The sequence below is a fragment of the Petromyzon marinus genome, chromosome 76 (genome assembly GCF_048934315.1).
Source record: "Petromyzon marinus isolate PM22_M1 ecotype Great Lakes invasive population chromosome 76, UKy_Petmar_22M1.pri1.0, whole genome shotgun sequence".
Taxonomy (NCBI): domain Eukaryota; kingdom Metazoa; phylum Chordata; class Hyperoartia; order Petromyzontiformes; family Petromyzontidae; genus Petromyzon; species Petromyzon marinus.
In genome coordinates, this window is record NC_133742.1 from 2,613,908 (window position 1) to 2,639,818 (window position 25,911).

At 50.5% G+C, this 25,911-nt stretch overlaps 2 protein-coding genes across 2 annotated transcripts in view; one reads left to right on the forward strand and one right to left on the reverse strand.

Annotated features, from left to right (window-relative positions):
• LOC116957550 (uncharacterized) overlaps positions 1-25,911 on the reverse strand; it is a 453,026-nt gene that overhangs the window by 279,726 nt on the left and 147,389 nt on the right. The gene's annotated exons all lie outside the window — the stretch shown is intronic.
• On the forward strand, positions 2,652-24,274 carry LOC116957527 (glycine receptor subunit alpha-2-like). The gene is made up of 9 exons (XM_032979737.1): positions 2,652-2,713; positions 6,010-6,140; positions 8,616-8,683; positions 13,368-13,588; positions 15,462-15,544; positions 18,018-18,155; positions 19,340-19,554; positions 21,004-21,144; positions 24,128-24,274. The coding sequence occupies exons 1-9, from the start codon at positions 2,652-2,654 to the stop codon at positions 24,272-24,274; spliced, it is 1,206 nt and encodes a 401-aa protein (XP_032835628.1).

Genomic DNA, 25,911 nt, shown 5'->3' on the forward strand with positions numbered 1-25,911 from the left:
TACACACGCGAAGAGACACACAGAGACACACACAGAGACACACAGAGACACAGACACAGACACACACACAGAGACACACAGAGACACACACACACAGACACACACAGAGACACACACACAGAGACACACAGAGACACACACAGACACACAGAGACACACACACAGAGACACGCAGAGACACACACCCAGAGACACACACAGAGACACACACACAGAGACACACAGAGACACACACATAGAGACACACAGAGACACAGACACAGACATACACACAGAGACACACACAGAGACACACACACAGACACACACAGAGACGCACACAGAGACACACACACAGAGACACACACAGACACACACACACAGAGACACACAGAGACACACAGACACAGAGACACACACACAGACACACACACGCAACGGGAACACGACTTACACATGCGAACCCAGGGTCACTACTTGCCCAGGACTCGTATAAGCCATTGCTCAGAGCTCCAAGGCTCAAGGGGGTTGGCATTCCTTTGGCAGGATCGACAGCGCTGAAGGGGTGGGGAGAATAGCGTGGAGGAGGAGGAGGAGGAGGTTGGAGGAGGTTTCAGGAGGTGGAGGAGATTGGAGGAGGTGGTTAGAGACGGGACGAGGTTCAAGCGCTCGTAGTTCGGTGGAGGTGAATGGAAAGGAATCGTTCTGCGCCCCGTTATTTAGGATCTCTGTTGTATCAACAAAACATATTGTTGATACAACACCTGTAACTACAATACACCACTACACGCACTCACATGTACACACCACTACACACACTCACATATACACACCACCACACACGCATATGTATACACCAATACACTCACATATATACAACACTACACACATACACATATATACACCACTACACTCACATATATACAACACTACACTCACTCACATATAAACACCACTACACACATACACATATATACACCACTACACTCACATATATACACCACTACACACACATATATACACCACTACACACACTCACATATAAACACCACTACACACACACACACATATACACCACTAAAATCACATATATACACCACTACACACACATAGATACACCACTACACACTCATATATATACACCACTACACACACATATATACACCAATACACTCACATATATACAACACTACACACACTCAAATATATACACCACTACACACACTCACATAAATACACCACTACACACACACACAAAAATATACACCACTACACACACTCACATATATACACCACTACACTCACATATATACACCACTACACACACTCACATATATACACCACTACACACACACATATATACACACCATTACACACACACATATATACACCACTACACACACTCACATATATACACCACTACAAACACATATACACCACTACACACACTCACATATATACTCCACTACACACACTCACATATACACCACTACACACACATATATACACCACAACACACACTCACATATACACCACTACACACACTCACATATATATATACCACTACACACACATATATATACACCACGACACACACTAACATATATACACCACTATACACACACATATATACACCACTACACACATTCACATATATACACCACTACACACACTCACATATATACACCACTATACACACATATATACACCACTACACACACATATATACAACACTACACTCACTCACATATAAACACCACTACACACATACACATATATACACCACTACACTCACATATATACACCACTACACACACATATATACACCACTACACACACTCACATATACACCACTACACACACACATATATACACCACTAAAATCACATATATACACCACTACACACACATAGATACACCACTACACACTCATATATATACACGACTACACACACACACATATATACACCACTACACACACTCACATATACACCACTACACACACTCACATATACACCACTACACACACTCACAAATATACACCACTACACACACTCACATATATACACCACTACACACACATATATACACCACTACACACACACACACACACTTATATACACCACTACACACACTCACATATACACCACTACACACACAAATACACCACTACACACACTCACATATATACACCACTACACACACATATATACACCACTACACACACTCACATATATACACCACTACACACACACATATATACACCACTACACACACACATATATACACCACTACACACACTCACATATACACCACTACACACACTCACATATATACATCACCACACACACTCACATATATACACCACTACACACACATATATACACCACTACACTCACATATATACATCACCACTACACACACATATATACACCACTACACACACATATATACACACACTTATATACACCACTACACACACTCACATATATACACAACTACACACACATATATACACCACAACACACACGTATATACACCACTACACACACATATATGCACCACTACACACACTCACATACACCACTACACACACATATACACCACTATATATATGTAAACCATTGCACACTCTCTTCACAGGAGAGTTGCGGCCAGTATAGCTGCTGGAGATGGTCGAGGTGGTGGTGGTGGCGGCTTCCCTGATGCTGCTCATCACACTGTCGACACCTGGGTGAGTTTCATCCTCCACCTCCTCCTCCACTACCACCACCTCCACCACCTCCTCCACCACCTCCACCTCCTCTACCATCTCCTTCACAACCACTTTCACCACCACCACCACCACCACCACCTCCTTCACAACCAATTTCACCACCACCACCTCCTCCACCACCTCCACCTCCTCTACCATCTCCTTCACAACCACTTTCACCACCACCACCACCACCACCACCACCACCTCCTTTTGCATCTCCTTCACAACCACTTTCACCACCATCACCACCACCACCACCACCATCACCACCACCACTACCTCCTCTACCATCTCCTTCACAACCACTTTCACCACCACCACCACCACCACCTGCTTTTCCATCTCCTTCACAACCACTTTCACCACCACCACCACCACCACCACTTTCTCCTCCACACCCATAGTGGCCTGGTCTCAGCTAGCCGATGAAAGTTGCAAGCGAGAATTTCATCATCGTTTGCGGCTGGGGTTGGCACCGTCCCCCACTGCTCCTGATGTCGAGGGTAAATGGGGGAGGTTTAGGACTGTGGCTCAGGCAGCTGCAATGGCTGCTTTGGGTACACGGCCCAGACCTCCCCAGAGACCCTGGCTTATAAAAAGCGACAGGCCCACTCTCATCGTCTACAGCTTCTCCACGTCGGAGAATGAGGAGGCTTACCACAGCCTTCGCTCGCAGGTTCTGAGAGCCTTGAGGTGCTGAAAGGATGGGTGGTGGTTGCGGGTTGCTGAGGAGATGGAGTCTCCCTCAGTGGCCAGCGATCACAAATCTCTATTTAACTCCATCAAAAAAGTAACCTGCAGCGCCACACCTATTACCATCATTAGGGGAAAAAACGGTGATCCAATCTCCGACCCCCAGGAACAGGTTTATAGATTTTGCTGAGCATTCTTGTGAGATCTTGGGATGGGGAAAATCGCTCAGCCTCGAAAACATCGTGGGGCAAAGTGAGGATGAGCCTGCTGAAGATACCGTGCCTCAAATATTGGTAGAAGTAGTCACTCCCTGTGAGTGGCTGGCTGAGAAGCCATCTGTTGAGGAAGTACTGAAGGCGATCCGGAGTCTGAGACCAGGAAAGGCACCGGGCAGAGATGATCTCCAAAGCGAAATGCTGAGGGAGGGTGGCATTTGTGCGCAGACTGTCCTATATGACATCATAATAAGAGTCTGGACCACTGGACGGATTCCATAGGATTGGAATGATGCCCTCCTCAGTATACCAGGAAAGGTCCTGGCAAGGATTATTCAACACCGCCTTGCCAGGCACTCTGAGGAGAGGCTTGCAGAACCCCAATGTGGTTTCAGGAAGGGGCAGTCCTGCACAGATGCCATATTCTCTGTTCGTCTCCTACTGCAGAGGTGTAGGGAATTCCAACGAGACCTACATCTCTGCTTTAATGACCTGGTCAAGGCCTATGCTACTATCAATAGGCCTGGGCTCTCGATTGTTGTGAGCAGAGTACCTGACTCTCTGCTCTCTATTATTAGGGACCTTCATGATGGTGAGCAGGCCCGGGTAAAACTACATGGCTGTGAGTCGGAGCCATTCCCTGTTCACCTTGGGGTGCGACAGGGATATCCTCTGGCTCCCACGTTATTTAACATCTATTTCGACCACGTAGTTTGTGAAGCCTTCGATGGCTGTAACGGAGGAATTTCCATCTAGTACAGACACAATGGGAGGCTGATCGATGTCCGGGTGTTGTCAAGGGATGGCTCCCTAATGGTCAACCATGTTACGTATGCCGATGATCTGGTGATTGCTGCTCACTCAGAGGAGTTGGAGGTGCTGCCACTACGAGATGGGGCCTTACCCTCAGCCCCACAAAAACAAAGCACCTGCCTGGGTATTTTGTACCATCAGACACTCCACCCCCACTACTCCCAATTCATGATGGGGCAGTTGTGAAGAGAGTGGAGAGTTTTCAATACCTGGGAAGTGTGCTCATGACCAGCTCCGGTTTGACAGCAGAGGTCTCACTCCGAATCAGTCGAGCGGCAATATCTTTTCATTGGCTACATAATGCTGTGTGGAAGCTACCTGGTCTGTCGCTCCGCACTAAGCTTCATGTCTTCTCGGCCACGGTTATTCCCTCCCTTCTCTACGCTTGCGAAACGTGGACCCCCCCTAATATACCATCTTCGCCAGTTAGAAACATTTAGGCTGGCCTGCCTACGATCCATCCTGGGTGTAACCAGGCTGGATTGTGTGAGGAGCTCATAAATCCTTGAAAGATCTGGACAAATTCCCATCGGTGAGCTCCTCCGGCAGGCAAGGCTGCATTGGCTGGGTCATGTAGCCCGCATGCCCAGCCACCGCATGCCGAAACAGATGCTGTTTAGTCGGATCGAGGGAGCTGAATGGGCGCGGCACGGGCTAGAGAAGAGATGGAGTGACGTGGTACAAAAGGACGTGGAGCTGAGTGGACTTGCCGATGACTGGTACCAGCGGTGTCAAGATCGGCGTCTGTGGAGGAGGCTCGTGAAGGATGCTACTGGGCAGTTGGAGGCAGTCGCCCTCCAACAACAAAGAAGGGCGGAGGAGCGACGCTCACAACAACCAGCGGAGCGTCGGGCAGCTAAAACGCAGCAGATGGTGCATCGGCCAGTCGTCTCAGTCGGTCGACCCATGCATGGCACCTGGTTCTGTCCCGTGACCTCCTGCCCGCGGGCGTTCGACACTTCACGTGGCCTCAAGGTGCACATAGCCTGGCACAAGCGTCGTGGTGACGTCACCGCCACTTGGTGGCGAATGGCGGTTGTTGTGTTGTTGTGTTTATGCCTCTATGTGTCCATCTCTGTGTCTATGTTTCTGTGTGTCTATCTCCGTGTGTGTCTCTGTGTGTCTGTCTCTCCGTGCGTGTCTCTTTGTCTGTGTGTGTCTCTCTGTGTGTGTGTCTCTGTGTGTGTGTGTGGGGGTGGGGGTAGGGTGTAGCAATTAGCGCTACTCTGCGCTAATTGCTGCAGTGTCAGCAGCCTTCACAGTGTGCTCGCTAACCAGCACTTGCCCCAACAGTCTGTTACGGACCTACGCGTGGGGCAATCCTCTGCCTTTGCATTGTGGCCGAACTTCATGGGGAGTGTTGGCGCAGCGGTGACAAACGCCAGCAACCCACCAATCGTGGGTCTCCCTTTAGGTAGACGCAGCCCTTCAAGATGAGCGACTCAACACTTCCACCCCTAAACTCCACCACCACCACCACCACCCCCGGGCGAAGTCTGCCTAAGGTTCAACGTGTACGTGGCTGCGGGTGCGAACTTTGTCTGTTGCAAGCGCGGAGTCTGGAAACGTTTCGGTGTCGGCGGCGGCGGCGAATGAGACGGTAGTCGTCCCTTCCACGTTCCTGGAGACCCTCCTGGGCCCTGAGTCTGGCTACGACTTCAGGCTCAGGCCGAACTTCGAAGGTGGGAGGAGGAGGAGGAGGAGGAATCTGCAAGCACCACGAACACGACGCATCCACCCAATGGTTATTGTCGCGATAAAGAGGTGCGTGGGTGGGTGTGTGGGTGGGTGTGTGGGTGGGTGTGTGGGTGGGTGTGTGGGTGGGTAGGTGCGTGGGTGGGTGTGTGGGTGGATAGGTGTGTGGGTGGGTGTGTTGGTGGGTAGGTGTGTGGGTGGGTGTGTGGGTGGGTAGGTGTGTGGGTGGGTAGGTGTGTGGGTGGGTGTGTGGGTGGGTAGGTGTGTGGGTGGGTGTGTGGGTGGGTAGGTGTGTGGCTGGGTGTGTGGGTGGGTAGGTGTGTGGGTGGGTGTGTGGGTGGGTAGGTGTGTGGGTGGGTAGGTGCGTGGGTGGGTGTGTGGGTGGGTAGGTGTGTGGGTGGGTGTGTGGGTGGGTGGGTGTGTAGGTGGGTATGTGGGTGGGTAGGTGAGTGGGTGGGTGTGTGGGTGGGTGTGTGGGTGGGTGTGTGGGTGGGTGTGTGGATGGGTAGGTGTGTCTCTGGGTGTGTGTGGGAGTGTTGGTAGGTGGTTGTGTAGGTGTATGGGTGGGTGTGTAGGTGTAGGTGGGTGGGTGGGTGTGTCTGTGGGTGTGTGGGGGTGAGTCTGTATGTGGGGGGGGGTGGGGGGGTGTGTCTGTGTGTGTGGGTGGGTGTAGGTGTCAGTGTGTGGGTGTGTATATGTGTATGTAGGTGTTTGGGGGGTGTGTCTGTGTGTGTGGGTGGGTGTAGGTGTCAGTGTGTGGGTGTGTATATGTGTATGTAGGTGTTTGGGGAGTGTGTCTGTGTGTGTGGGTGGGTGTAGGTGTCAGTGTGTGGGTGTGTATATGTGTATGTAGGTGTGTGGGGGGGGTGTCTGTGTATGTGGGTGTAGGTGTTAGTGTGTGGGTGTGTATATGTGTATGTAGGTGTTTGGGTGGGTGTCTGTGTGTGTGGGTGTGTATATGTGTATGTAGATGTGTGGGGGGGAGGTGTCTGTGTATGTGGGTGGGTGTAGGTGTTAGTGTGTGGGTGTGTATATGTGTATGTGGGTGTTTGGGGGGGGTGTCTGTGTGTGTGTGGTTGGGTGCATGTGATTGGGTGGGTGTCTCTGTCGGACGGTAATGCTGTGGTGAAGAGTGCCATACGGGGAGGGCAAGTTTCGATTGGCCAATCCCCTTCATGGCCCTTGTAGCCACCACAGCAGCCAAATCGGACTGTGGACGTATGCGAGGGCGTGGTAACCCCTCCACCTTCAATTAATTTCCATGAAACCACGAAGAATAAATCCAACTAAGCTTGTGCCCGAGGCCATGTGGGGACAGGCGTCTATGATGTCTCCTGGCCAATCCCCATTTGGCAGAGCCAGGAGACTGAATCTTTAACCCTCGGGGTTTCCTCCAGAAACAGCAAAAAGCCACTGTGGGTGGCCAAGTGGAATGTTCGAACGCCTACTGCAGGGGAGAGGCTGCCACTCCTCTGTCGGGAGCTGGACCGGTACCGCCTGGATCTCTGTGGTACTCAGGAGGTCCGGTGGACCGGCTGTGGCTCCTGCCACCCTGAGGGGTGGACAGTCCTCTACTCTGGGCAGGACACTGCCAAACAACAGGGAGTGGGAATCTGTAAGCCCCAGGCTACTTTTGGCTCACCTTCCCATCAAACAGAGGTGAGGAGTCGTGGTCGTGGTTACTTATGCCCCCACCGAAGATTAACATCAGTGGAGGGATGCAGGCAAAGCCGATGAGTCAGATGACTTATATGACCTCCTGTCACAGCTGCTAGCTAAAGTGGCCCTTCGGGATAGAGGCATCTTGTTGGGTGACTTAAATGCACAAGTTGGGCATGATGATGGGACCTGGTCTGGAGTGATTGGAGGGCATGGGCCAAGTCAGCTCAATAGCAATGGTAGGAGGCTGCTAGATTTTTCTGCAGCCCATGTGCTTGTAATTACCAACACGCTGTTCCGGCATCGGCGCATCCACACCACATCATGGATGTATGCCGTGTCCAAGCAAGAACATCTGCTGTACTATATAGTAACGGACCAGCGGATGTGGGCCCATATAATTGACATCAGGACCTACCGTGGAGCTGATCTGCCCTCTGAACATCGACTTGTCATCTGTAAGATGCGCCTGCCATTCTTCCACTCCGGTGGTGGGTGTACACCCAGGACCCCATACTGGAGGAATTTCCATCTGGCACAGATATAACGGGAGGCTGATCGATGCCCGGGTGCACTTCGAGGGATGGCTGGGCATCCCCTCGGTCGACGCAGCCTCAAATGAGTACCTGATATGTGTGTAATCATCACCACTGGGGAGACAAAGGCGGCCAGGCGTGGTGTTGGCCACCCACGCCCTCGTGTGCCGTTTCCGGCCTTCATTGGTGCGACTCGATAACAGCACTTGTCCCGAAACTCTGCTATGGATATACGGGGGATCTTTGTCTTTGTTGTTAACTCGACAGGAAAACCCGTGGTGGTGAATTGCAGCATGTTCTTGGAGTACATTGGCTCAATCGAGGAGACTACCATGGTGAGTGCACAACCACCCAGAGATCCCGTGCCTCTGATTAGCTACGGATGGCTACGTACGGTGTGATATAAGTTCAACATACATCCAGTACACTATACAATTCTATACACTGCACACTACTACACACTACACTGAACTATACACTAGACTATATACTGCTATACACGACACTACTACACAACTATAGTACTACACACTACGCTATAACACGTTGCACTATACACTACATTACTACACACGACACTACACTATAACACGCTACACTATACACTACATTACTACACACTACACTATAACAAACTACACTATACACTACATTACTACACACTACACTATAACACACTACACTATACACTACACTACTACACACTACACAATAACACGCTACACTATACACTACATTACTACACACTGCACTATAACACGCTACACGATACACTACATTACTACACACTACACTATAACACGCAACACTACATTACTACACACTACGATATAACACGCTACACTATACACTACATTACTACACACTACGCTATAACACGCTACACGCTACACTACATTACTACACACTGCTCTATAACACGCTACACTATACACTACATTACTACACACTACGCTATAACACGCTACACTATACACTACATTACTACACACTACACTATAACACGCTACACTACATTACTACACACTACACTATAACACACTATACACTACATTACTACACACTACGCTATAACACGCTAAACTATACACTACATTACTACACACTACACTATAACACTATACACTACACACACTACATTACTACACACTACGCTATAACACGCTACACTATACACTACATTACTACACACTACACTATAACACGCTACACAACACACACTACATTACTACACACTACGCTATAACACGCTACACTATACACTACATTACTACACACTACGCTATAACACGCTACACTGTACACTACATTACTACACACTACACTATAACACACTATACACTACATTACTACACACTACGCTATAACACGCTACACAACACACACTACATTACTACACACTACACTATAACACTATACACTACATTACTACACACTACACTATAACACACGCTACACTACATTACTACACACTACACTATAACACTATACACTACACACACTACATTACTACACACTACGCTATAACACTATACACTACATTACTACACACTACACTATAACACACTACACACTACATTACTACACACTACACTATAACACACGCTACACTACATTACTACACACTATGCTATAACACGCTACACTACATTACTACACACTACACTTTAACACTATACACTACATTACTACACACTACGCTATAACACGCTACACTATACACTACATTACTACACTATACACTATATTACTACACACTACACTATAACACGCTACACTACACACTACATTACTACACATTACACTATAACACGCTACACTATACACTACATTACTACACACTACGCTATAACACGCTACACTACATTACTACACACTACACTATACACTACATTACTACACACGACGCTATAACACGCTACACTATACACTACATTACTACACACTACACTATAACACGCTACACTACATTACTACACACTACACTATAACACGCTACACTACATTACTACACACTACGCTATAACACGCTACACTTTACACTACATTACTACACACTACGCTATAACACTATACACTACATTGCTACACACTACACTATAACATTCTACACTACATTACTACACACTACACTATAACACTATACACTACATTACTACACACTACGCTATAACACTATACACTACATTACTACACACTACGCTATAACACACTACACACTACATTACTACACACTACACTATAACACACGCTACACAACATTACTACACACTATGCTATAACACGCTACACTACATTACTACACACTATACTTTAACACTATACACTACATTACTACACACTACGCTATAACACGCTACACTACACACACTACATTACTACACACTACACTATACACTACATCACTACACACCACGCTATAACACGCTACACTATACACTACATTACTACACACTACACTATACACTACATTACTACACACTACACTATAACACGCTACACAACACACACTACATTACTACACACTACACTATAACACGCTACACTATACACTACATTACTACACACCACACTATAACACGCTACACTATACACTACATTACTACACACCACACTATAACACGCTACACTATACACTACATTACTACACACTACACTATACCACGCTACACAACACACACTACATTACTACACACTACACTATAACACACTATACACTACATCACTACACACCACGCTATAACACGCTACACTATACACTACACTATAACACACTATACACTACATTACTACACACTACACTATACACTACATCACTACACACCACGCTATAACACGCTACACTATACACTACACTATAACACGCTACACTATACACTACACTATAACACACTATACACTACATCACTACACACTACACTATAACACACTACACTATACACTACACTATAACACACTATACACTACATCACTACACACTACACTATAACACGCTACACTATACACTACACTATAACACACTATACACTACATCACTACACACCACACTATAACACGCTACACTATACACTACACTATAACACACTATACACTACATCACTACACACCACGCTATAACACGCTACACTATACACTACACTATAACACACTATACACTACATTACTACACACTACACTATAACACACTACACACTACATTACTACACACTACACTATAACACACGCTACACAACATTACTACACACTATGCTATAACACGCTACACTACATTACTACACACTATACTTTAACACTATACACTACATTACTACACACTACGCTATAACACGCTACACTACACACACTACATTACTACACACTACACTATACACTACATCACTACACACCACGCTATAACACGCTACACTATACACTACATTACTACACACTACACTATACACTACATTACTACACACTACACTATAACACGCTACACAACACACACTACATTACTACACACTACACTATAACACGCTACACTATACACTACATTACTACACACCACACTATAACACGCTACACTATACACTACATTACTACACACCACACTATAACACGCTACACTATACACTACATTACTACACACTACACTATACCACGCTACACAACACACACTACATTACTACACACTACACTATAACACACTATACACTACATCACTACACACCACGCTATAACACGCTACACTATACACTACACTATAACACACTATACACTACATTACTACACACTACACTATACACTACATCACTACACACCACGCTATAACACGCTACACTATACACTACACTATAACACGCTACACTATACACTACACTATAACACACTATACACTACATCACTACACACTACACTATAACACACTACACTATACACTACACTATAACACACTATACACTACATCACTACACACTACACTATAACACACTACACTATACACTACACTATAACACACTATACACTACATCACTACACACCACGCTATAACACGCTACACTATACACTACACTATAACACACTATACACTACATCACTACACACCACGCTATAACACACTACACTATACACTACACTATAACACACTATACACTACATTACTACACACTACACTATACACTACATTACTACACACTACACTATAACACGCTATAATACATTACTACACACTACACTATAACACACTATACACTACACTATACACTACATCACTACACACTACACTACACACTACATTACTACACACTACACTATACACTACATCACTACACACCACGCTATAACACGCTACACTATACACTACATTACTACACACTACACTATAACACACTACACTATACACTACACTATAACACACTACACACTACATTACTACACACTACACTATACACTACATTACTACACACCACGCTATAACACACTACACTATACACTACATTACTACACACTACACTATACACTACATCACTACACACCACGCTATAACACACTACACTATACACTACATTACTACACACTACACTATACACTACATCACTACACACCACGCTATAACACACTACACTATACACTACATCACTACACACTACACTATACACTACATTACTACACGCTACACTATACACTACATTACTACACACTACACTATACACTACATCACTACACACCACGCTATAACACGCTACACTATACACTACATCACTACACACTACACTATACACTACATTACTACACACTACACTACACACTACATTACTACACGCTACACTATACACTACATCACTACACACCACACTATAACACACTACACTATACACTACATCACTACACACTACACTATACACTACATTACTACACACTACACTACACACCACACTATAACACGCTACACTATACACTACATCACTACACACCACGCTATAACGCGCTACACCGCCACACCACGTGCCGTCCGCCTCCCTCCCCGCCCCCCACCCCCTGCAGGACTACCAGCTGAACATCTTCCTCCGTCAGAAGTGGCATGACCCACGCATGACGTACGAGTTGGCGCGCCCCTTCCTCGACCTGGACAACACCATCATCGGCTCCATCTGGAAGCCCGACCTCTTCTTCGGCAACGAGAAGACCGCCAGCTTCCACCGTGTCACCACCGACAACATGATGCTACGCGTCTTCCACAGCGGAGACGTCTACTTCTCCATCAGGTGCGGTAGGACCCGGGCAGGCTGAGTGGGTGGGTGGGTGGGTGAGTGAGTGGGTGAGTGAGTGGGTGGCTGGGTGAGTGAGTGAGTGGGTGAGTGAGTGGCTGGGTGAGTGAGTGAGTGGGTGAGTGAGTGGCTGGGTGAGTGAGTGGGTGAGTGGCTGGGTGAGTGAGTGGGTGGCTGGGTGAGTGAGTGGGTGAGTGGCTGGGTGAGTGAGTGGATGGCTGGGTGAGTGAGTGGGTGAGCCAGTGAGTGGCTGGGTGAGTGAGTGAGTGGCTGGGTGAGTGAGTGAGTGAGTGGCTGGGTGAGTGAGTGGGTGGGTGGCAGGATGAGTGAGTGAGTGAGTGGCTGGGTGAGTGAGTGGGTGGCTGGATGAGTGAGTGGGTGAGTGAGTGAGTGGGTGAGTGAGTGAGTGAGTGGTTGGGTGGGTGAGTGAGTGAGTGGCTGGGTGAGTGAGTGAGTGGCTGGGTGAGTGAGTGGCTGGGTTAGTGAGTGAGTGGCTGGGTTAGTGAGTGAGTGGCTGGGTGAGTGAGAGGCTGGGTTAGTGAGTGGGTGGGTGGGTGAGTGAGTGGGTGAGTGAGTGAGTGAGTGGGTGAGTGAATGGGTGGCTGGGTGAGTGAGTGAGTGGCTGGGTGAGTGAGTGGGTGGGTGGGTGAGTGAGTGGGTGAGTGAGTGGCTGGGTGAGTGAGTGGGTGGGTGGCAGGATGAGTGAGTGAGTGGCTGGGTGAGTGAGTGAGTGGCTGGGTGAGTGAGTGAGTGAGTGGCTGGGTGAGTGAGTGAGTGGGTGGCTGGGTGAGTGAGTGAGTGGCTGGGTGAGTGAGTGAGTGGCTGGGTGAGTGAGTGAGTGGCTGGGTGAGTGAGTGATTGGCTGGATGAGTGAGTGGCTGGGTTAGTGAGTGGGTGGGTGAGTGAGTGGGTAAGTGAGTGAGTGGGTGAGTGAATGGGTGGCTGGGTGAGTGAGTGGGTGGCTGGGTGAGTGAGGAGTGAGTGACCGAGTGAGTGGGTGAGTGAATGGGTGACTGAGTGAGTGGGTGAGGGAGTGGGTGAGTGAATGGGTGACTGAGTGAGTTGGTGAGTGAATAGGTGGCTGGGTGATTGAGTGGGTGAGTGACTGGGTGAGTGAATGGGTGACTGAGTGAGTGGGTGAGTGAGTGGGTGGCTGGGTGAGTGAGTGAGTGAATGAGTGGCTGGGTGAGTGAATGGGTGAGTGAGTGGCTGGGTGAGTGAGTGAATGGCTGGGTGAGTGAATGGGTGAGTGAGTGGCTGGGTGCGTGAGTGAGTGGGTGGCAAGATGAGGGAGTGGCTGGGTGAATGCGTGAGTGAGTGAGTGGGTGAGTGGGTGAGTGGCTGGGTGAGTGAGTGGGTGAGTGAGTGAGTGGGTGAGTGAGTGAGTGGCTGGGTGAGTGAGTGAGTGACTCGGTAAGTGAGTGGGTGAATGAGTTAGTGAGTGGGTGAGTGAGTGAGTGGCTGGGTGAGTTTGTGAGTGGCTGAGTGAGTGAGTGAGTGGCTGGGTGATTGAGTGAATGAGTGGCTGGGTGAGTGGCTGGGTGAGTGACTGGGTGAGTGAGTGAGTGGGTGAGTGAGTGGGTGGCTGGGTAAGTGAGTGAGTGAATGGGTGGCTGGGTGAGTGAGTGAGTGAGTGGCTGGGTGAGTGACTGGGTGAGCGAGTGAGTGGGTGAGTGAGTGAGTGGCTGGGTGAGTGAGTGAGTGGCTGGGTGAGTGGCTGGGTGAGTAGGTGAGTGAGTGAGTGGGCCCTAGCCACAGTCCCTACTGCTGCGGCCCTGGGGCATCCTCGACTCTGATGCGGCCCCCGGCTTGACGGGGAGTGAGTTACTCAGCCCTGGGGTTTGTGTTGTTGTTGTTGCTGCTGCTGCAGGCTGTCCCTGACTCTCTCCTGCCCCATGGACCTCCACAACTTCCCCATGGACAGCCAGATCTGCCGCATCTCCCTGCAAAGCTGTGAGTGATGCCGCGACGGGAGTCAATCGTCGTTCTCGCTGCTGTAGACGGCAATCACTGCTAAGTGATAAACCATTACCCCCACCACCAACCACAAACAACCACCACCCACCACTAACCACCCACCAACCAGCCATTACTAACCACCACCAGCCACCACCCATCACTAACCACCATGACCCACCCACCATCACCCAGCCAGCACCACTCACCACCACCAACCACCACCACTCACCACGAACACCAACCACCACCACTCACCACCACCAACAACCACCATCAGCCACTCACCACCACCAACCATCACCACTACCACTACTACCAACCACCACCACCACCAACCACCACCACAACACAAAAACTATCTACTACCCACGACCAACCATCACCACCCATCCACCACCAACCGATCACCCTCCACCACCAACCAACACCACCCACCACCACCACCAACCACCACCACCAACCACCACCACCCACTACCACCCACCACCAATCACCACCATCCACCCACCACCAACCACCACCACCCACCCACTACCACCAACCACCACCACCACCCACCCACCACCACCAACAACCACCACCCAACCACCACCACCAACAACCACCACCCACCTACCACCAACCACCACCACCCACCACCAACCACCACCCACCACGAACCACCAGCCACCCACCCACCACCAACCACCACCACCCATCCACCACCAACTGATCACCCACCCACCACCACCAACCACCACCAACCACCACCACCCACCAACCCATCACCAACCACCACCAACCACCCCCACCCACCCATCACCAACCACCACCACCAACCACCACCAACCACCACCACCCACCAACCACCACCACCACCCACCAACCACCACCACCCACCCATCACTAACCACCACCACCAACCACCACCCACCACTAACCACCCACCAACCAGCCATTACTAACCACCACCAGCCACCACCCATCACTAACCATCATGACCCACCCACCATCACCCAGCCAGCACCACTCACCACCACCAACCACCACCAATCACCACCACCAACAACCACCACCACTCACCACCACCAACCACCATCAGCCACCCACCACCACCAACCATCACCACCACTTCCACCAACCACCACCACCCAACACCACCAACCAACACCACCCACCACCACCAACCATCACCACCACCACTACTACCAACCACCACCCATCCACCACCACAAAAACTATCTACTACCCACCACCAACCACCACCATCCACCTACCACCAACCACCACCCATCCACCACTAACCGATCACCAACCACCACCACCACCAACCACCACCACCAACCACCACCACCAACCACCACCCACCCCCAACCACCACCAACCACCACCACCCACCCCTAACCACCACCAACCACCACCACCACCCACCACCACCCACCACCACCAACCACCACCACCACCCACCACCACCAACCACCACCATCCACCCACACCAACCACCATCACCCACCCACCACCACCAACAACCACCACCACCAACAACCACCACCCACCTACCACCAACCACCACCACCCATGCACCACCCACCAACCACCACCACCCACCACCAACCACCACCCACCACCACCAACCACCACCATCCACCCACCACCACCCATCCACCACCAACCGATCACCCACCACCAACCACCACCACCAACCACCACCCACCCCCAACCACCACCAACCAGCACCACCCACCCACCACCACCAACCACCACCAACCACCTACCACCAACCACCACCACCCACCCACCCACCACCAACAACCACCACCCACCACCACCAACAACCACCACCCACCTACCACCAACCACCACCCACCCACCTACTACCAACCACCACCACCCATGCACCACCCACCAACCACCACCACCCACCACCAACCACCACCCACCACCACCAACCACCATCCACCCACCACCAACCACCACCATCCACCCACCACCAACCACCACCACCCACCCACCTCCAACCACCCACCACACCTCTGTGTGTGTCTGTGTGTGTGTCTGTGTGTGTGTCTGTGTGTGTGTGTGTCTGTCTGTGTGTGTGTCTGTCTGTGTGTGTGTCTGTGTGTGTATGTGTGTGTATATGTGTGTCTGTGTGTGTGTGTCTGTGTGTGTGTCTGTGTGTGTGTCTGTGTGTGTGTCTGTGTGTGTGTCTGTGTGTGTGTCTGTGTGTGTGTGTGTATCTGTGTGTGTGTCTGTGTGTGTGTGTCTGTGTGTGTGTCTGTGTGTGTGTGTCTGTGTGTGTGTCTGTGTGTGTGTATCTGTGTGTGTGTATGTGTGTCTGTGTCTGTGTGTGTCTGTGTGTGTCTGTGTGTATCTGTGTGTATCTGTGTGTGTCTGTGTGTGTGTGTGTCTGTGTGTATCTGTGTGTGTCTGTGTGTGTGTGTCTGTGTGTGTGTCTGTGTGTGTCTGAGCGCATCCCTCTCTCGCGCAGTCGGCTACACCAACGATGACCTCATCGTCCAGTGGCTGGACAAGAGCCCCGTGGACTTCTCCGACACGCTGAGCCTGCCCCAGTTCGAGCTCAGCCGCAACGTCCAGTTCGGAGACTGCTCCAAGAATTACGTCATCGGTAAACCGGGGCACGGGAGGCACGCGAGAGAGAGACGGAGAGACTCGTTTTAGACTGCAGGGGGGTTAGGGGAGCACGAGGGATTGGGGGGGGGGGGTAAGAGGGAGGGAGGGAGGGGAGGAGAGAGATGGGGTGGACGAGGCAGAGACACCTGGAGGAGGCCGTGAGTGGGGAATCGAACACGAACTGATGCTCCACCACTCCCTCCACTCCCTCTCCTCCCTCCCTCCACTCACTCCCTCCACTCACTCCCTCTCCTCCCTCTCTTCCCTCCACTCCATCCATCCCTCCCCTCCCTCCCTCTCCTCCCTCCCTCTCCTCCCTCCACTCACTCCCCTCCCTTCCCTCCCTCCCCTCCCTCCACTCCATTCATCCCTCCATCCCTCCACTCACTCCCTCTCCTCCCTCCCTCCCTCTCCTCCCTCCACTCACTCACTCACTCCCCTCCCTCTCCTCCACTCCCTCCCTCCCCTCCCTCCCTCCCTCTCCTCCCTCCACTCACTCCATCCCCCCACTCACTCACTCACTCCCTCCCTCTCCTCCCCCCACTCACTCACTCCCTCCCTCCCTCTCCTCCCTCCACTCACTCCCTCCCTTCACTCCATCCATCCCTCCACTCCATCCATCCCTCCACTCACTCCCTCTCCTCCCCCCACTCCATCCATCCCTCCACTCACTCCCTCTCCTCCCTCCCTCCCTCTCCTCCCTCCACTCACTCACTCACTCCCCTCCCTCTCCTCCACTCCCTCCCTCCCCTCCCTCCCTCCCTCTCCTCCCTCCACTCACTCCATCCCCCCACTCACTCACTCACTCCCTCCCTCTCCTCCCCCCACTCACTCACTCACTCCCTCCCTCTCCTCCCTCCACTCACTCCCTCCCTTCACTCCATCCATCCCTCCACTCCATCCATCCCTCCACTCACTCCCTCTCCTCCCCCCACTCCATCCATCCCTCCACTCCCTCCCTCTCCTCCCTCCACTCCATCCATCCCTCCACTCACTCCCTCTCCTCCCTCCACTCCATCCATCCCTCCACTCCCTCCCTCTCCTCCCTCTCCTCCCTCCCTCTCCTCCCTCCACTCACTCCATCCCCCCACTCACTCACTCACTCCCTCTCCAACCCTCCACTCCATCCCTCCCTCCACTCACTCCCTCTCCTCCCTCCCTCCGCTCCCATCTCCACAGGGATCTTCTCGTGCATCGAGGCGCGCTTCATCCTGCGGCGTCAGATGGGATTCTACCTCATTCAGCTCTACATCCCCAGCGTGCTCATCGTCATCATCTCCTGGGTCTCCTTCTGGATCGACATGGACGTGACGCCCGCTCGCGTGGGTCTGGGCATCACCACGGTGCTCACCATGACCACGCAGAGCACGGGGTCACGCTCTTCCATGCCCAAGGTGAACGAGGGTCACTGAGATGCAACCACGGCCAGCTTCGGTGTGGCTTTGGGGTAGACGGGCGGTGTGAGGGCGGGTGGAGATACACGGGTGAGTGGCACGGGCTGGAGCGGATGGGTGGGTGGGTGGTTGAGTTAGTGGGTGGGTGAGTGGCTGGGTGGGTGGGTGGGTGGATGAGTGAGTGGCACGGGCTGGAGCGGATGGGTGGGTGGGTGGTTGAGTTAGTGGGTGGGTGAGTGGCTGGGTGGGTGGGTGGGTGGATGAGTGAGTGGCACGGGCTGGAGCGGATGGGTGGGTGGGTGGTTGAGTTAGTGGGTGGGTGAGTGGCTGGGTGGGTGGGTGGATGAGTTAGTGGGTGGGTGGGTGAGTGGCTGGGTGGGTGGATGAATTAGTGGATGGGTGGGTGACTGGCTGGGTGGGTGGGTGGATGAGTGAGTGGCACGGGCTGGAGCGGATGGGTGAGTGGGTGGTTGAGTTAGTGGGTGGGTGAGTGGCTGGGTGGGTGGGTGGATGAGTTAGTGGGTGGGTGGGTGGGTGAGTGGCTGGGTGGGTGGATGAATTAGTGGATGGGTGGGTGACTGGCTGGGTGGGTGGGTGGATGAGTGAGTGGCTGGGTGGGTGGATGAGTTAGTGGATGGGTGGGTGACTGGCTGGGTGGGTGGGTGGATGAGTTAGTGGGTGGGTGAGTGGCTGGGTGGGTGGGTGGATGAGTAAGTGGGTGGGTGGGTGAGTGGCTGGGTGGGTGGATGAGTTAGTGGGTGGGTGGGTGGGTGGCTGGGTGAGTGAGTGAGTGGCTGGGTGGGTGGATGAGTTATTGGATGGGTGGGTGACTGGCTGTGTGGGTGGGTGGATGAGTTAGTGGGTGGGTGAGTGGCTGGGTGGGTGGAAGAGTTAGTGGTTGAGTGGGTGAGTGGCTGGGTGGGTGGATGAGTTAGTGGGTGGGTGGGTGAGTGGCTGGGTGGGTGGATGAGTTAGTGGGCGGGTGAGTGGCTGGGTGGGTGGGTGGATGAGTTAGTGGGTGAGTGGGTGAGTGGCTGGGTGGGTGGGTGGATGAGTTAGTGGGTGAGTGGGTGAGTGGCTGGGTGGGTGGATGAGTTAGTGGTCGAGTGGGTGAGTGGCTGGGTGGGTGGATGAGTTAGTGGGTGGGTGGGTGAGTGGCTGGGTGGGTGGATGAGTTAGTGGATGGGTGGGTGAGTGGCCGGGTAGGTGGATGAGTTAATGGGTGGGTGGGTGAGTGGCTGGGTGGGTGGATGAGTTAGTGGGTGGGTGAGTGGCTGGGTGGGTGGATGAGTTAGTGGGTGGGTGGGTGAGTGGCTGGGTGGGTGGATGAGTTCGTGGGTGAGTGGGATGTTCTGATGCGCTGGATGGTACCATGGCTGTTGGTGATGATGTTGGTGATGATGATGATGATGATTATGAGGATGGTGATGATGGTGATGTGTCCCCCAGCTCTCCTACATCAACGCGATGGACGTGTGGATGACCACGTGTCTGGTGTTCGTCTTTGCCGCTATGCTCGAGTTTGTTCTGGTCCTCATGACCGCTCGCAAGTTCAAGGCGCTGGCCGCCCAGAATCTGCCCATCTATCCGGTGAGATAGATAACAGACAGTCAAACGATGCACGCGTTGGAGGCTGGAGGCTGAGGGGGCTGGAGGCTGAGGGGGTGGAGGCTGAGGGGTTGGAGGCTGAGGGGGTGGAGGCTGAAGGGGTTGGAGGGGTGGAGGCTGAGGGGGGTGGAGGCTGAGGGGGTGGGGGCTGAATGGGTGGAGGCTGAGGGGGTGGAGGCTGAGGGGGTGGAGGCTGAGGGGGTGGAGGCTGAGGGGGTGGAGGCTGAGGGGGTTGGAGGCTGAGGGGGTGGAGGCTGAGGGGGTGGAGGCTGAGGGGGTGGAGGCTGAGGGGTGGAGGCTGAAGGGGTGGAGGCTGAGGGGTGGAGGCTGAAGGGGTGGAGGCTGAGGGGGTGGAGGCTGAGGGGGTGGAGGCTGAGGGGGGTGGAGGCTGAGGGGGTTGGAGGCTGAAGGGCTGGAGGCTGAGGGGGGTGGAGGCTGAAGGGGTTGAGGCTGAAGGGTTGGAGGCTGAGGGGGTGGAGGCTGAGGGGGTGGAGGCTGAGGGGGTGGAGGCTGAGGGGGTGGAGGCTGAGGGGGTGGAGGCTGAGGGGGTTGGAGGCTGAGGGGGTTGTAGGTGTATACTACCAGAGCATGTTTTTTTCATGATTCCTTGCCCCGGAAAGGGTTCAAACCTCTTCGCATATTTTGATACTGGCAAGACATGTCCCACGATGAGTAAACGGACTTCATAAGACGTGGATTTAACGAGACACTTTCAAGTGCCCACAACTAGCGGGTTAACGGATTTTGCAACGGGAGGGAATTCCACTGCCGTGGCAGAGATGCGTCGAGACTCCTGCCCAGGCACAAGACGTGGCTGTATCCAGCATGAATCTCCTGCCTCAGGGTGTTATATTGAAGGAAGATTCTCGCGATGTTAAGGGTAGGAAACCATTCTAGATTTGAAGCTTCCGTGACCGCAAGGATTCATATTTGTTTCGTTTTCGTTTTTTTTTTGGTAAAGTCGCGTAAGTAAAACAATCAATGAAATATCTTTTTTTTTTTAAAGTGCTTAGTTGTTTTCATTAGTTTTATTTTATTTGATGGTTTTACTTACGTAACTTTACCGACGAAACCAAAGGGTAAGAAAACGAGGTGGTGGTGTGCCAACAGCAACGGCTCCGTCACCTCTTACAATTCTTGTTCCAGGGATACTTAAAACGCAATTAGATGGACGTCTAAGTCTTAAATTTTTTATTTAAAGCTTTCGTGACTGCAGTGATTCATATTCTTGGTTCTTTCGGTGAAGTCACGTAGAAGGGAAACAATAAAATACATATTGTTTTTTATGTAGTTCATTATTTTATTGTTTCCCTTCAACGTGACTTTGCCGAAAGAACCAAGAATACGTCTCAGTCTTCTTGGGGTTTTAACAAAATATGTTAACGAGTTGGCTCGGCACCAGCGCACGATTCACCGGCGGAGGAATTTTTTTTACGGATGAACGTGGCCTCCGACGCGGATTCATTCATGCATCAGGCGACGTGAGATTTGGATTTTTGTCAAGAGGTCACGATTGGTGGGTCCTGTACGGTACGTCCAGCCAGTACGGCCGAGTGGCTAAGAGCTGGAAACTTCATCAGGCAGAGCCGCGAGCGGAGCGTCGCTCGGGAACACCTCACGGCCACGAATGAGGTGACCGTGGCAATTAGCACGAACGACGATCTCACAGTGACATCATGACTCTTTGATTTCGATTTAAAGCTTTCGTGACTGCAAGGATTCACCTTCTTGGTTCTTTCGGTAAAGCCACCACCACCACCACCACCACGTAGAATGAGAATAAAACAATTAAACATTGTTAGCGCCGTCGTCCCGACAGTTCTGTCCCTTCACCCGAAGAAGGCTGCTTGTGTCGTGGCCGAAACGTCGTGAGAATTCTATTGAACTTACTCTGTTTCGTTGTTTTAGTCTCATTCTATGCGACCTCACCGCAAGAACCGAAGAAGATGCACTCCATATAGGAATAGGTTTTACCCTTTTAACTGGCACAAAAACTGACACCTTTATTCAAGGCATCATGTTTGCAAAAAAACACAACACAAGCAGTCAGAATGCAAACAAAAAAGGCAACTCTGATAATAATAATAATATTGGCACTGTCCTTGAATTTGATTGGTCCACACGGGAGACGGCTTTTCTTAGAGCCTAGTCTCCATTGGTGTTGGACCAGAATACGCCAAAAGGCGTACAACTCAAAAACAGCGCACTATCAGAGTTATTGAGGGCTCGGGGTGAGCATTTACATTATGAGACCTCCTTTGCCAGAAACAAGATATAGGAATAGGTTTTACCCTTTTAACTGGCACAAAAACTGACACCTTTATTATACAAGGGATCATCTTTCCAATAACCACAACACAAGCATTATGAGACCTCCTTTGCCAGAAACAAGATATAGGAATAGGTTTTACCCCTTTTAACTGGCACAAAAAACTGACACCTTTATTCAAGGCATCATGTTTGCAAAAAACCACAACACAAGCAGTCAGAATGCAAACAAAAAAGACAACTCTGATAATGCACTCCTTTATCCTTTCGGTAAAGTCACGTGGGTAGAAATGAAACGAAGTGATTCGCGCCGTTTCGATGGCAGCACAGGCAGGTGAAAATCGAGGACGAAACTTCCACGAAACCCTTGCTGGTGACAGCCTCTCTTCACAAGGCGGCGGACACTCGCGGCTGCCGCGGCTTTCACCCGATGATGACGGCGGTGGCTGGTGTGGCCATCGAAGCGTCGAGATTCATTTTGCTCGAGTTCTACCCCACGTGACTTTGCCTTAAAGAATTCAAAGGGCACCGGATTCCTGCAGCCGCGGAAGCTTCAAATCGAGATCGTGACATCATCGTTGTTATTATTATTATTGTTGTTATTATTATTTATAGGAGCAGTGACAACGTTGGCGGTGATGGCGAAGTGGGGTAGGAGGAGTGGGGCGGGTTAACCGTGGGGATTTGCCACCCCCAGGCGCCGCAGGATGCTGAAGGGGAGAGGCGGCTGCGCTTGGCCCAGCAGATCGACAACTTGGCGCGGTGGCTCTTCCCCGCCAGCTTCGCGGTCTTCAACGTCCTCTACTGGATCCTCTTCCTCGTCGTGCTCAAGAGCGACGTGTGACGCGCGTGCCGTTGATCCGATTCGCGGATTGACGGTCGCGCGCCAGAGATCTCGACGTAAGCCATTTGACCTTATCCAGGTCACAAGCTAATCATTCAGCCATTTCAATGCTAAATTATATGCTAATTCCTTTGTCAAAGCGCTTTGTTTCCTCTCACACAGCTTAAAGGCCGTGATCTGAACGTGGCTCTTTCACTCCAGCGCTGTCCTACCAGACAGTCTCGCCCCCTTCACCTGATGAAGGCCGCTTGTGTTGTGGCCGAAACGTCGTGAGAATATTATTGTGTTATTTTATTTTATCAATTTATTATTTTATTATCATTCTACATGGTGACTTTACCGAAAGAACCAAAGAAGATGAATCATTGCAGTCACGAAAGCTTTAAATCGAAACTTATCCAGGATTTTAGACGGCGGTTTTTTTGTTGTTGTTTTGTTTTGTCGAAGCGCTTTACTCCAGCGCTGTCCTACCAGACAGTCTCGTCCCCTCACCTGATGAAGGCCGCTTGTGTTGTGGCCGAAACGTCGTGAGAATATTATTGTGTTATGTTATTTCATTTTATCAATTTATTATTTTATTCTCATTCTACCTGGTGACTTTACCGAAAGAACCAAAGAAGAAGAAAAAGCGGTACATTGCTTATTGGCTGATGTTGGACGGGGATTTGAGCGTTGGGGAGGGGATGGTAGGGTGATGTCAGGGGCGAGTTTAGAAAGGGAAAGGGAGATGATGGTTCAGGTTTTAAGAACGAGGACAGGAAGTCGTTCAGCACGTAGTAGGCTTTTGCGACCAATATAATCCACGATACAGGTTTTTTTTTTTTCGGTTCGAGCACGTAAATATAGAAATGTCGCGAAACCTCCCCCCGCCCGACACAGCCAATTGGTAGGAGTTTTCACGTAAACAGAACGTGGCCAATTCGTTGCTAGCACAGCACACCGGTGTATTGGAGAGCAAAGCCACGAATCTGGCTGTCGCCTGATGAAGCTGGTTGTGATTTCTGGCGAAACGTCGTTGCTCAGATTGCAAATGTTGTGGCTTTGTTCTCCAACACACCGGTGCGCTGTGCTAGTGACGAATTGGCCACGTTCTGTTGACGTGACAAACCCTTACTTATATTCTTAGTTTTTTTTCGGTAAAGTCATGTTGAAGGGAAACAACAAAATAATAATAAAATATATATAAAACAATAAAAAAAATTCTCACGACGTTTCGACCATAACTCAAACGGTCGTCTTCAGGTGTGTTGGTTTGCATACATTTATTTTTAAACGGCACATTTACTTATTTATAAAAAAATGTTAGATGGTAGCCATCTGGCTACCATGAGAGATTCGTTCATGAGGCTATCCACATATACAAGCACAGAGACAATTTCAACCGAGAAGATGGATTCTATCTTAGCAATCATTGGAAAGATTTGATAAACCATTTCAGGTCTTAATTGATTGTTCACGCTTACAGTGGCTTTCAGACAGCATACATTATAAAACATTTAGTCTCCCCCCTCCTCTTTTCAGAATATAGATGGACTAGTCCTAAATAAACTGCCAAATCGTTGCGCGTGGCGCTAACGTTTTTTTATAAATAAATAAATGTGCCGTTTAAAAATAAATTTATGCAAACCAACACACCT

Bases quoted from the DNA above. Each gene is read 5' to 3' on its own strand.
- LOC116957527 (XM_032979737.1), top strand. From the start codon at position 2,652: ATGGTCGAGGTGGTGGTGGTGGCGGCTTCCCTGATGCTGCTCATCACA. The intron at 18,156-19,339 runs GTAAACCGGGGC...CCATCTCCACAG, and splicing joins CTCCAAGAATTACGTCATCG to GGATCTTCTCGTGCATCGAG. The intron at 21,145-24,127 runs GTGAGATAGATA...TGCCACCCCCAG, and splicing joins AGAATCTGCCCATCTATCCG to GCGCCGCAGGATGCTGAAGG.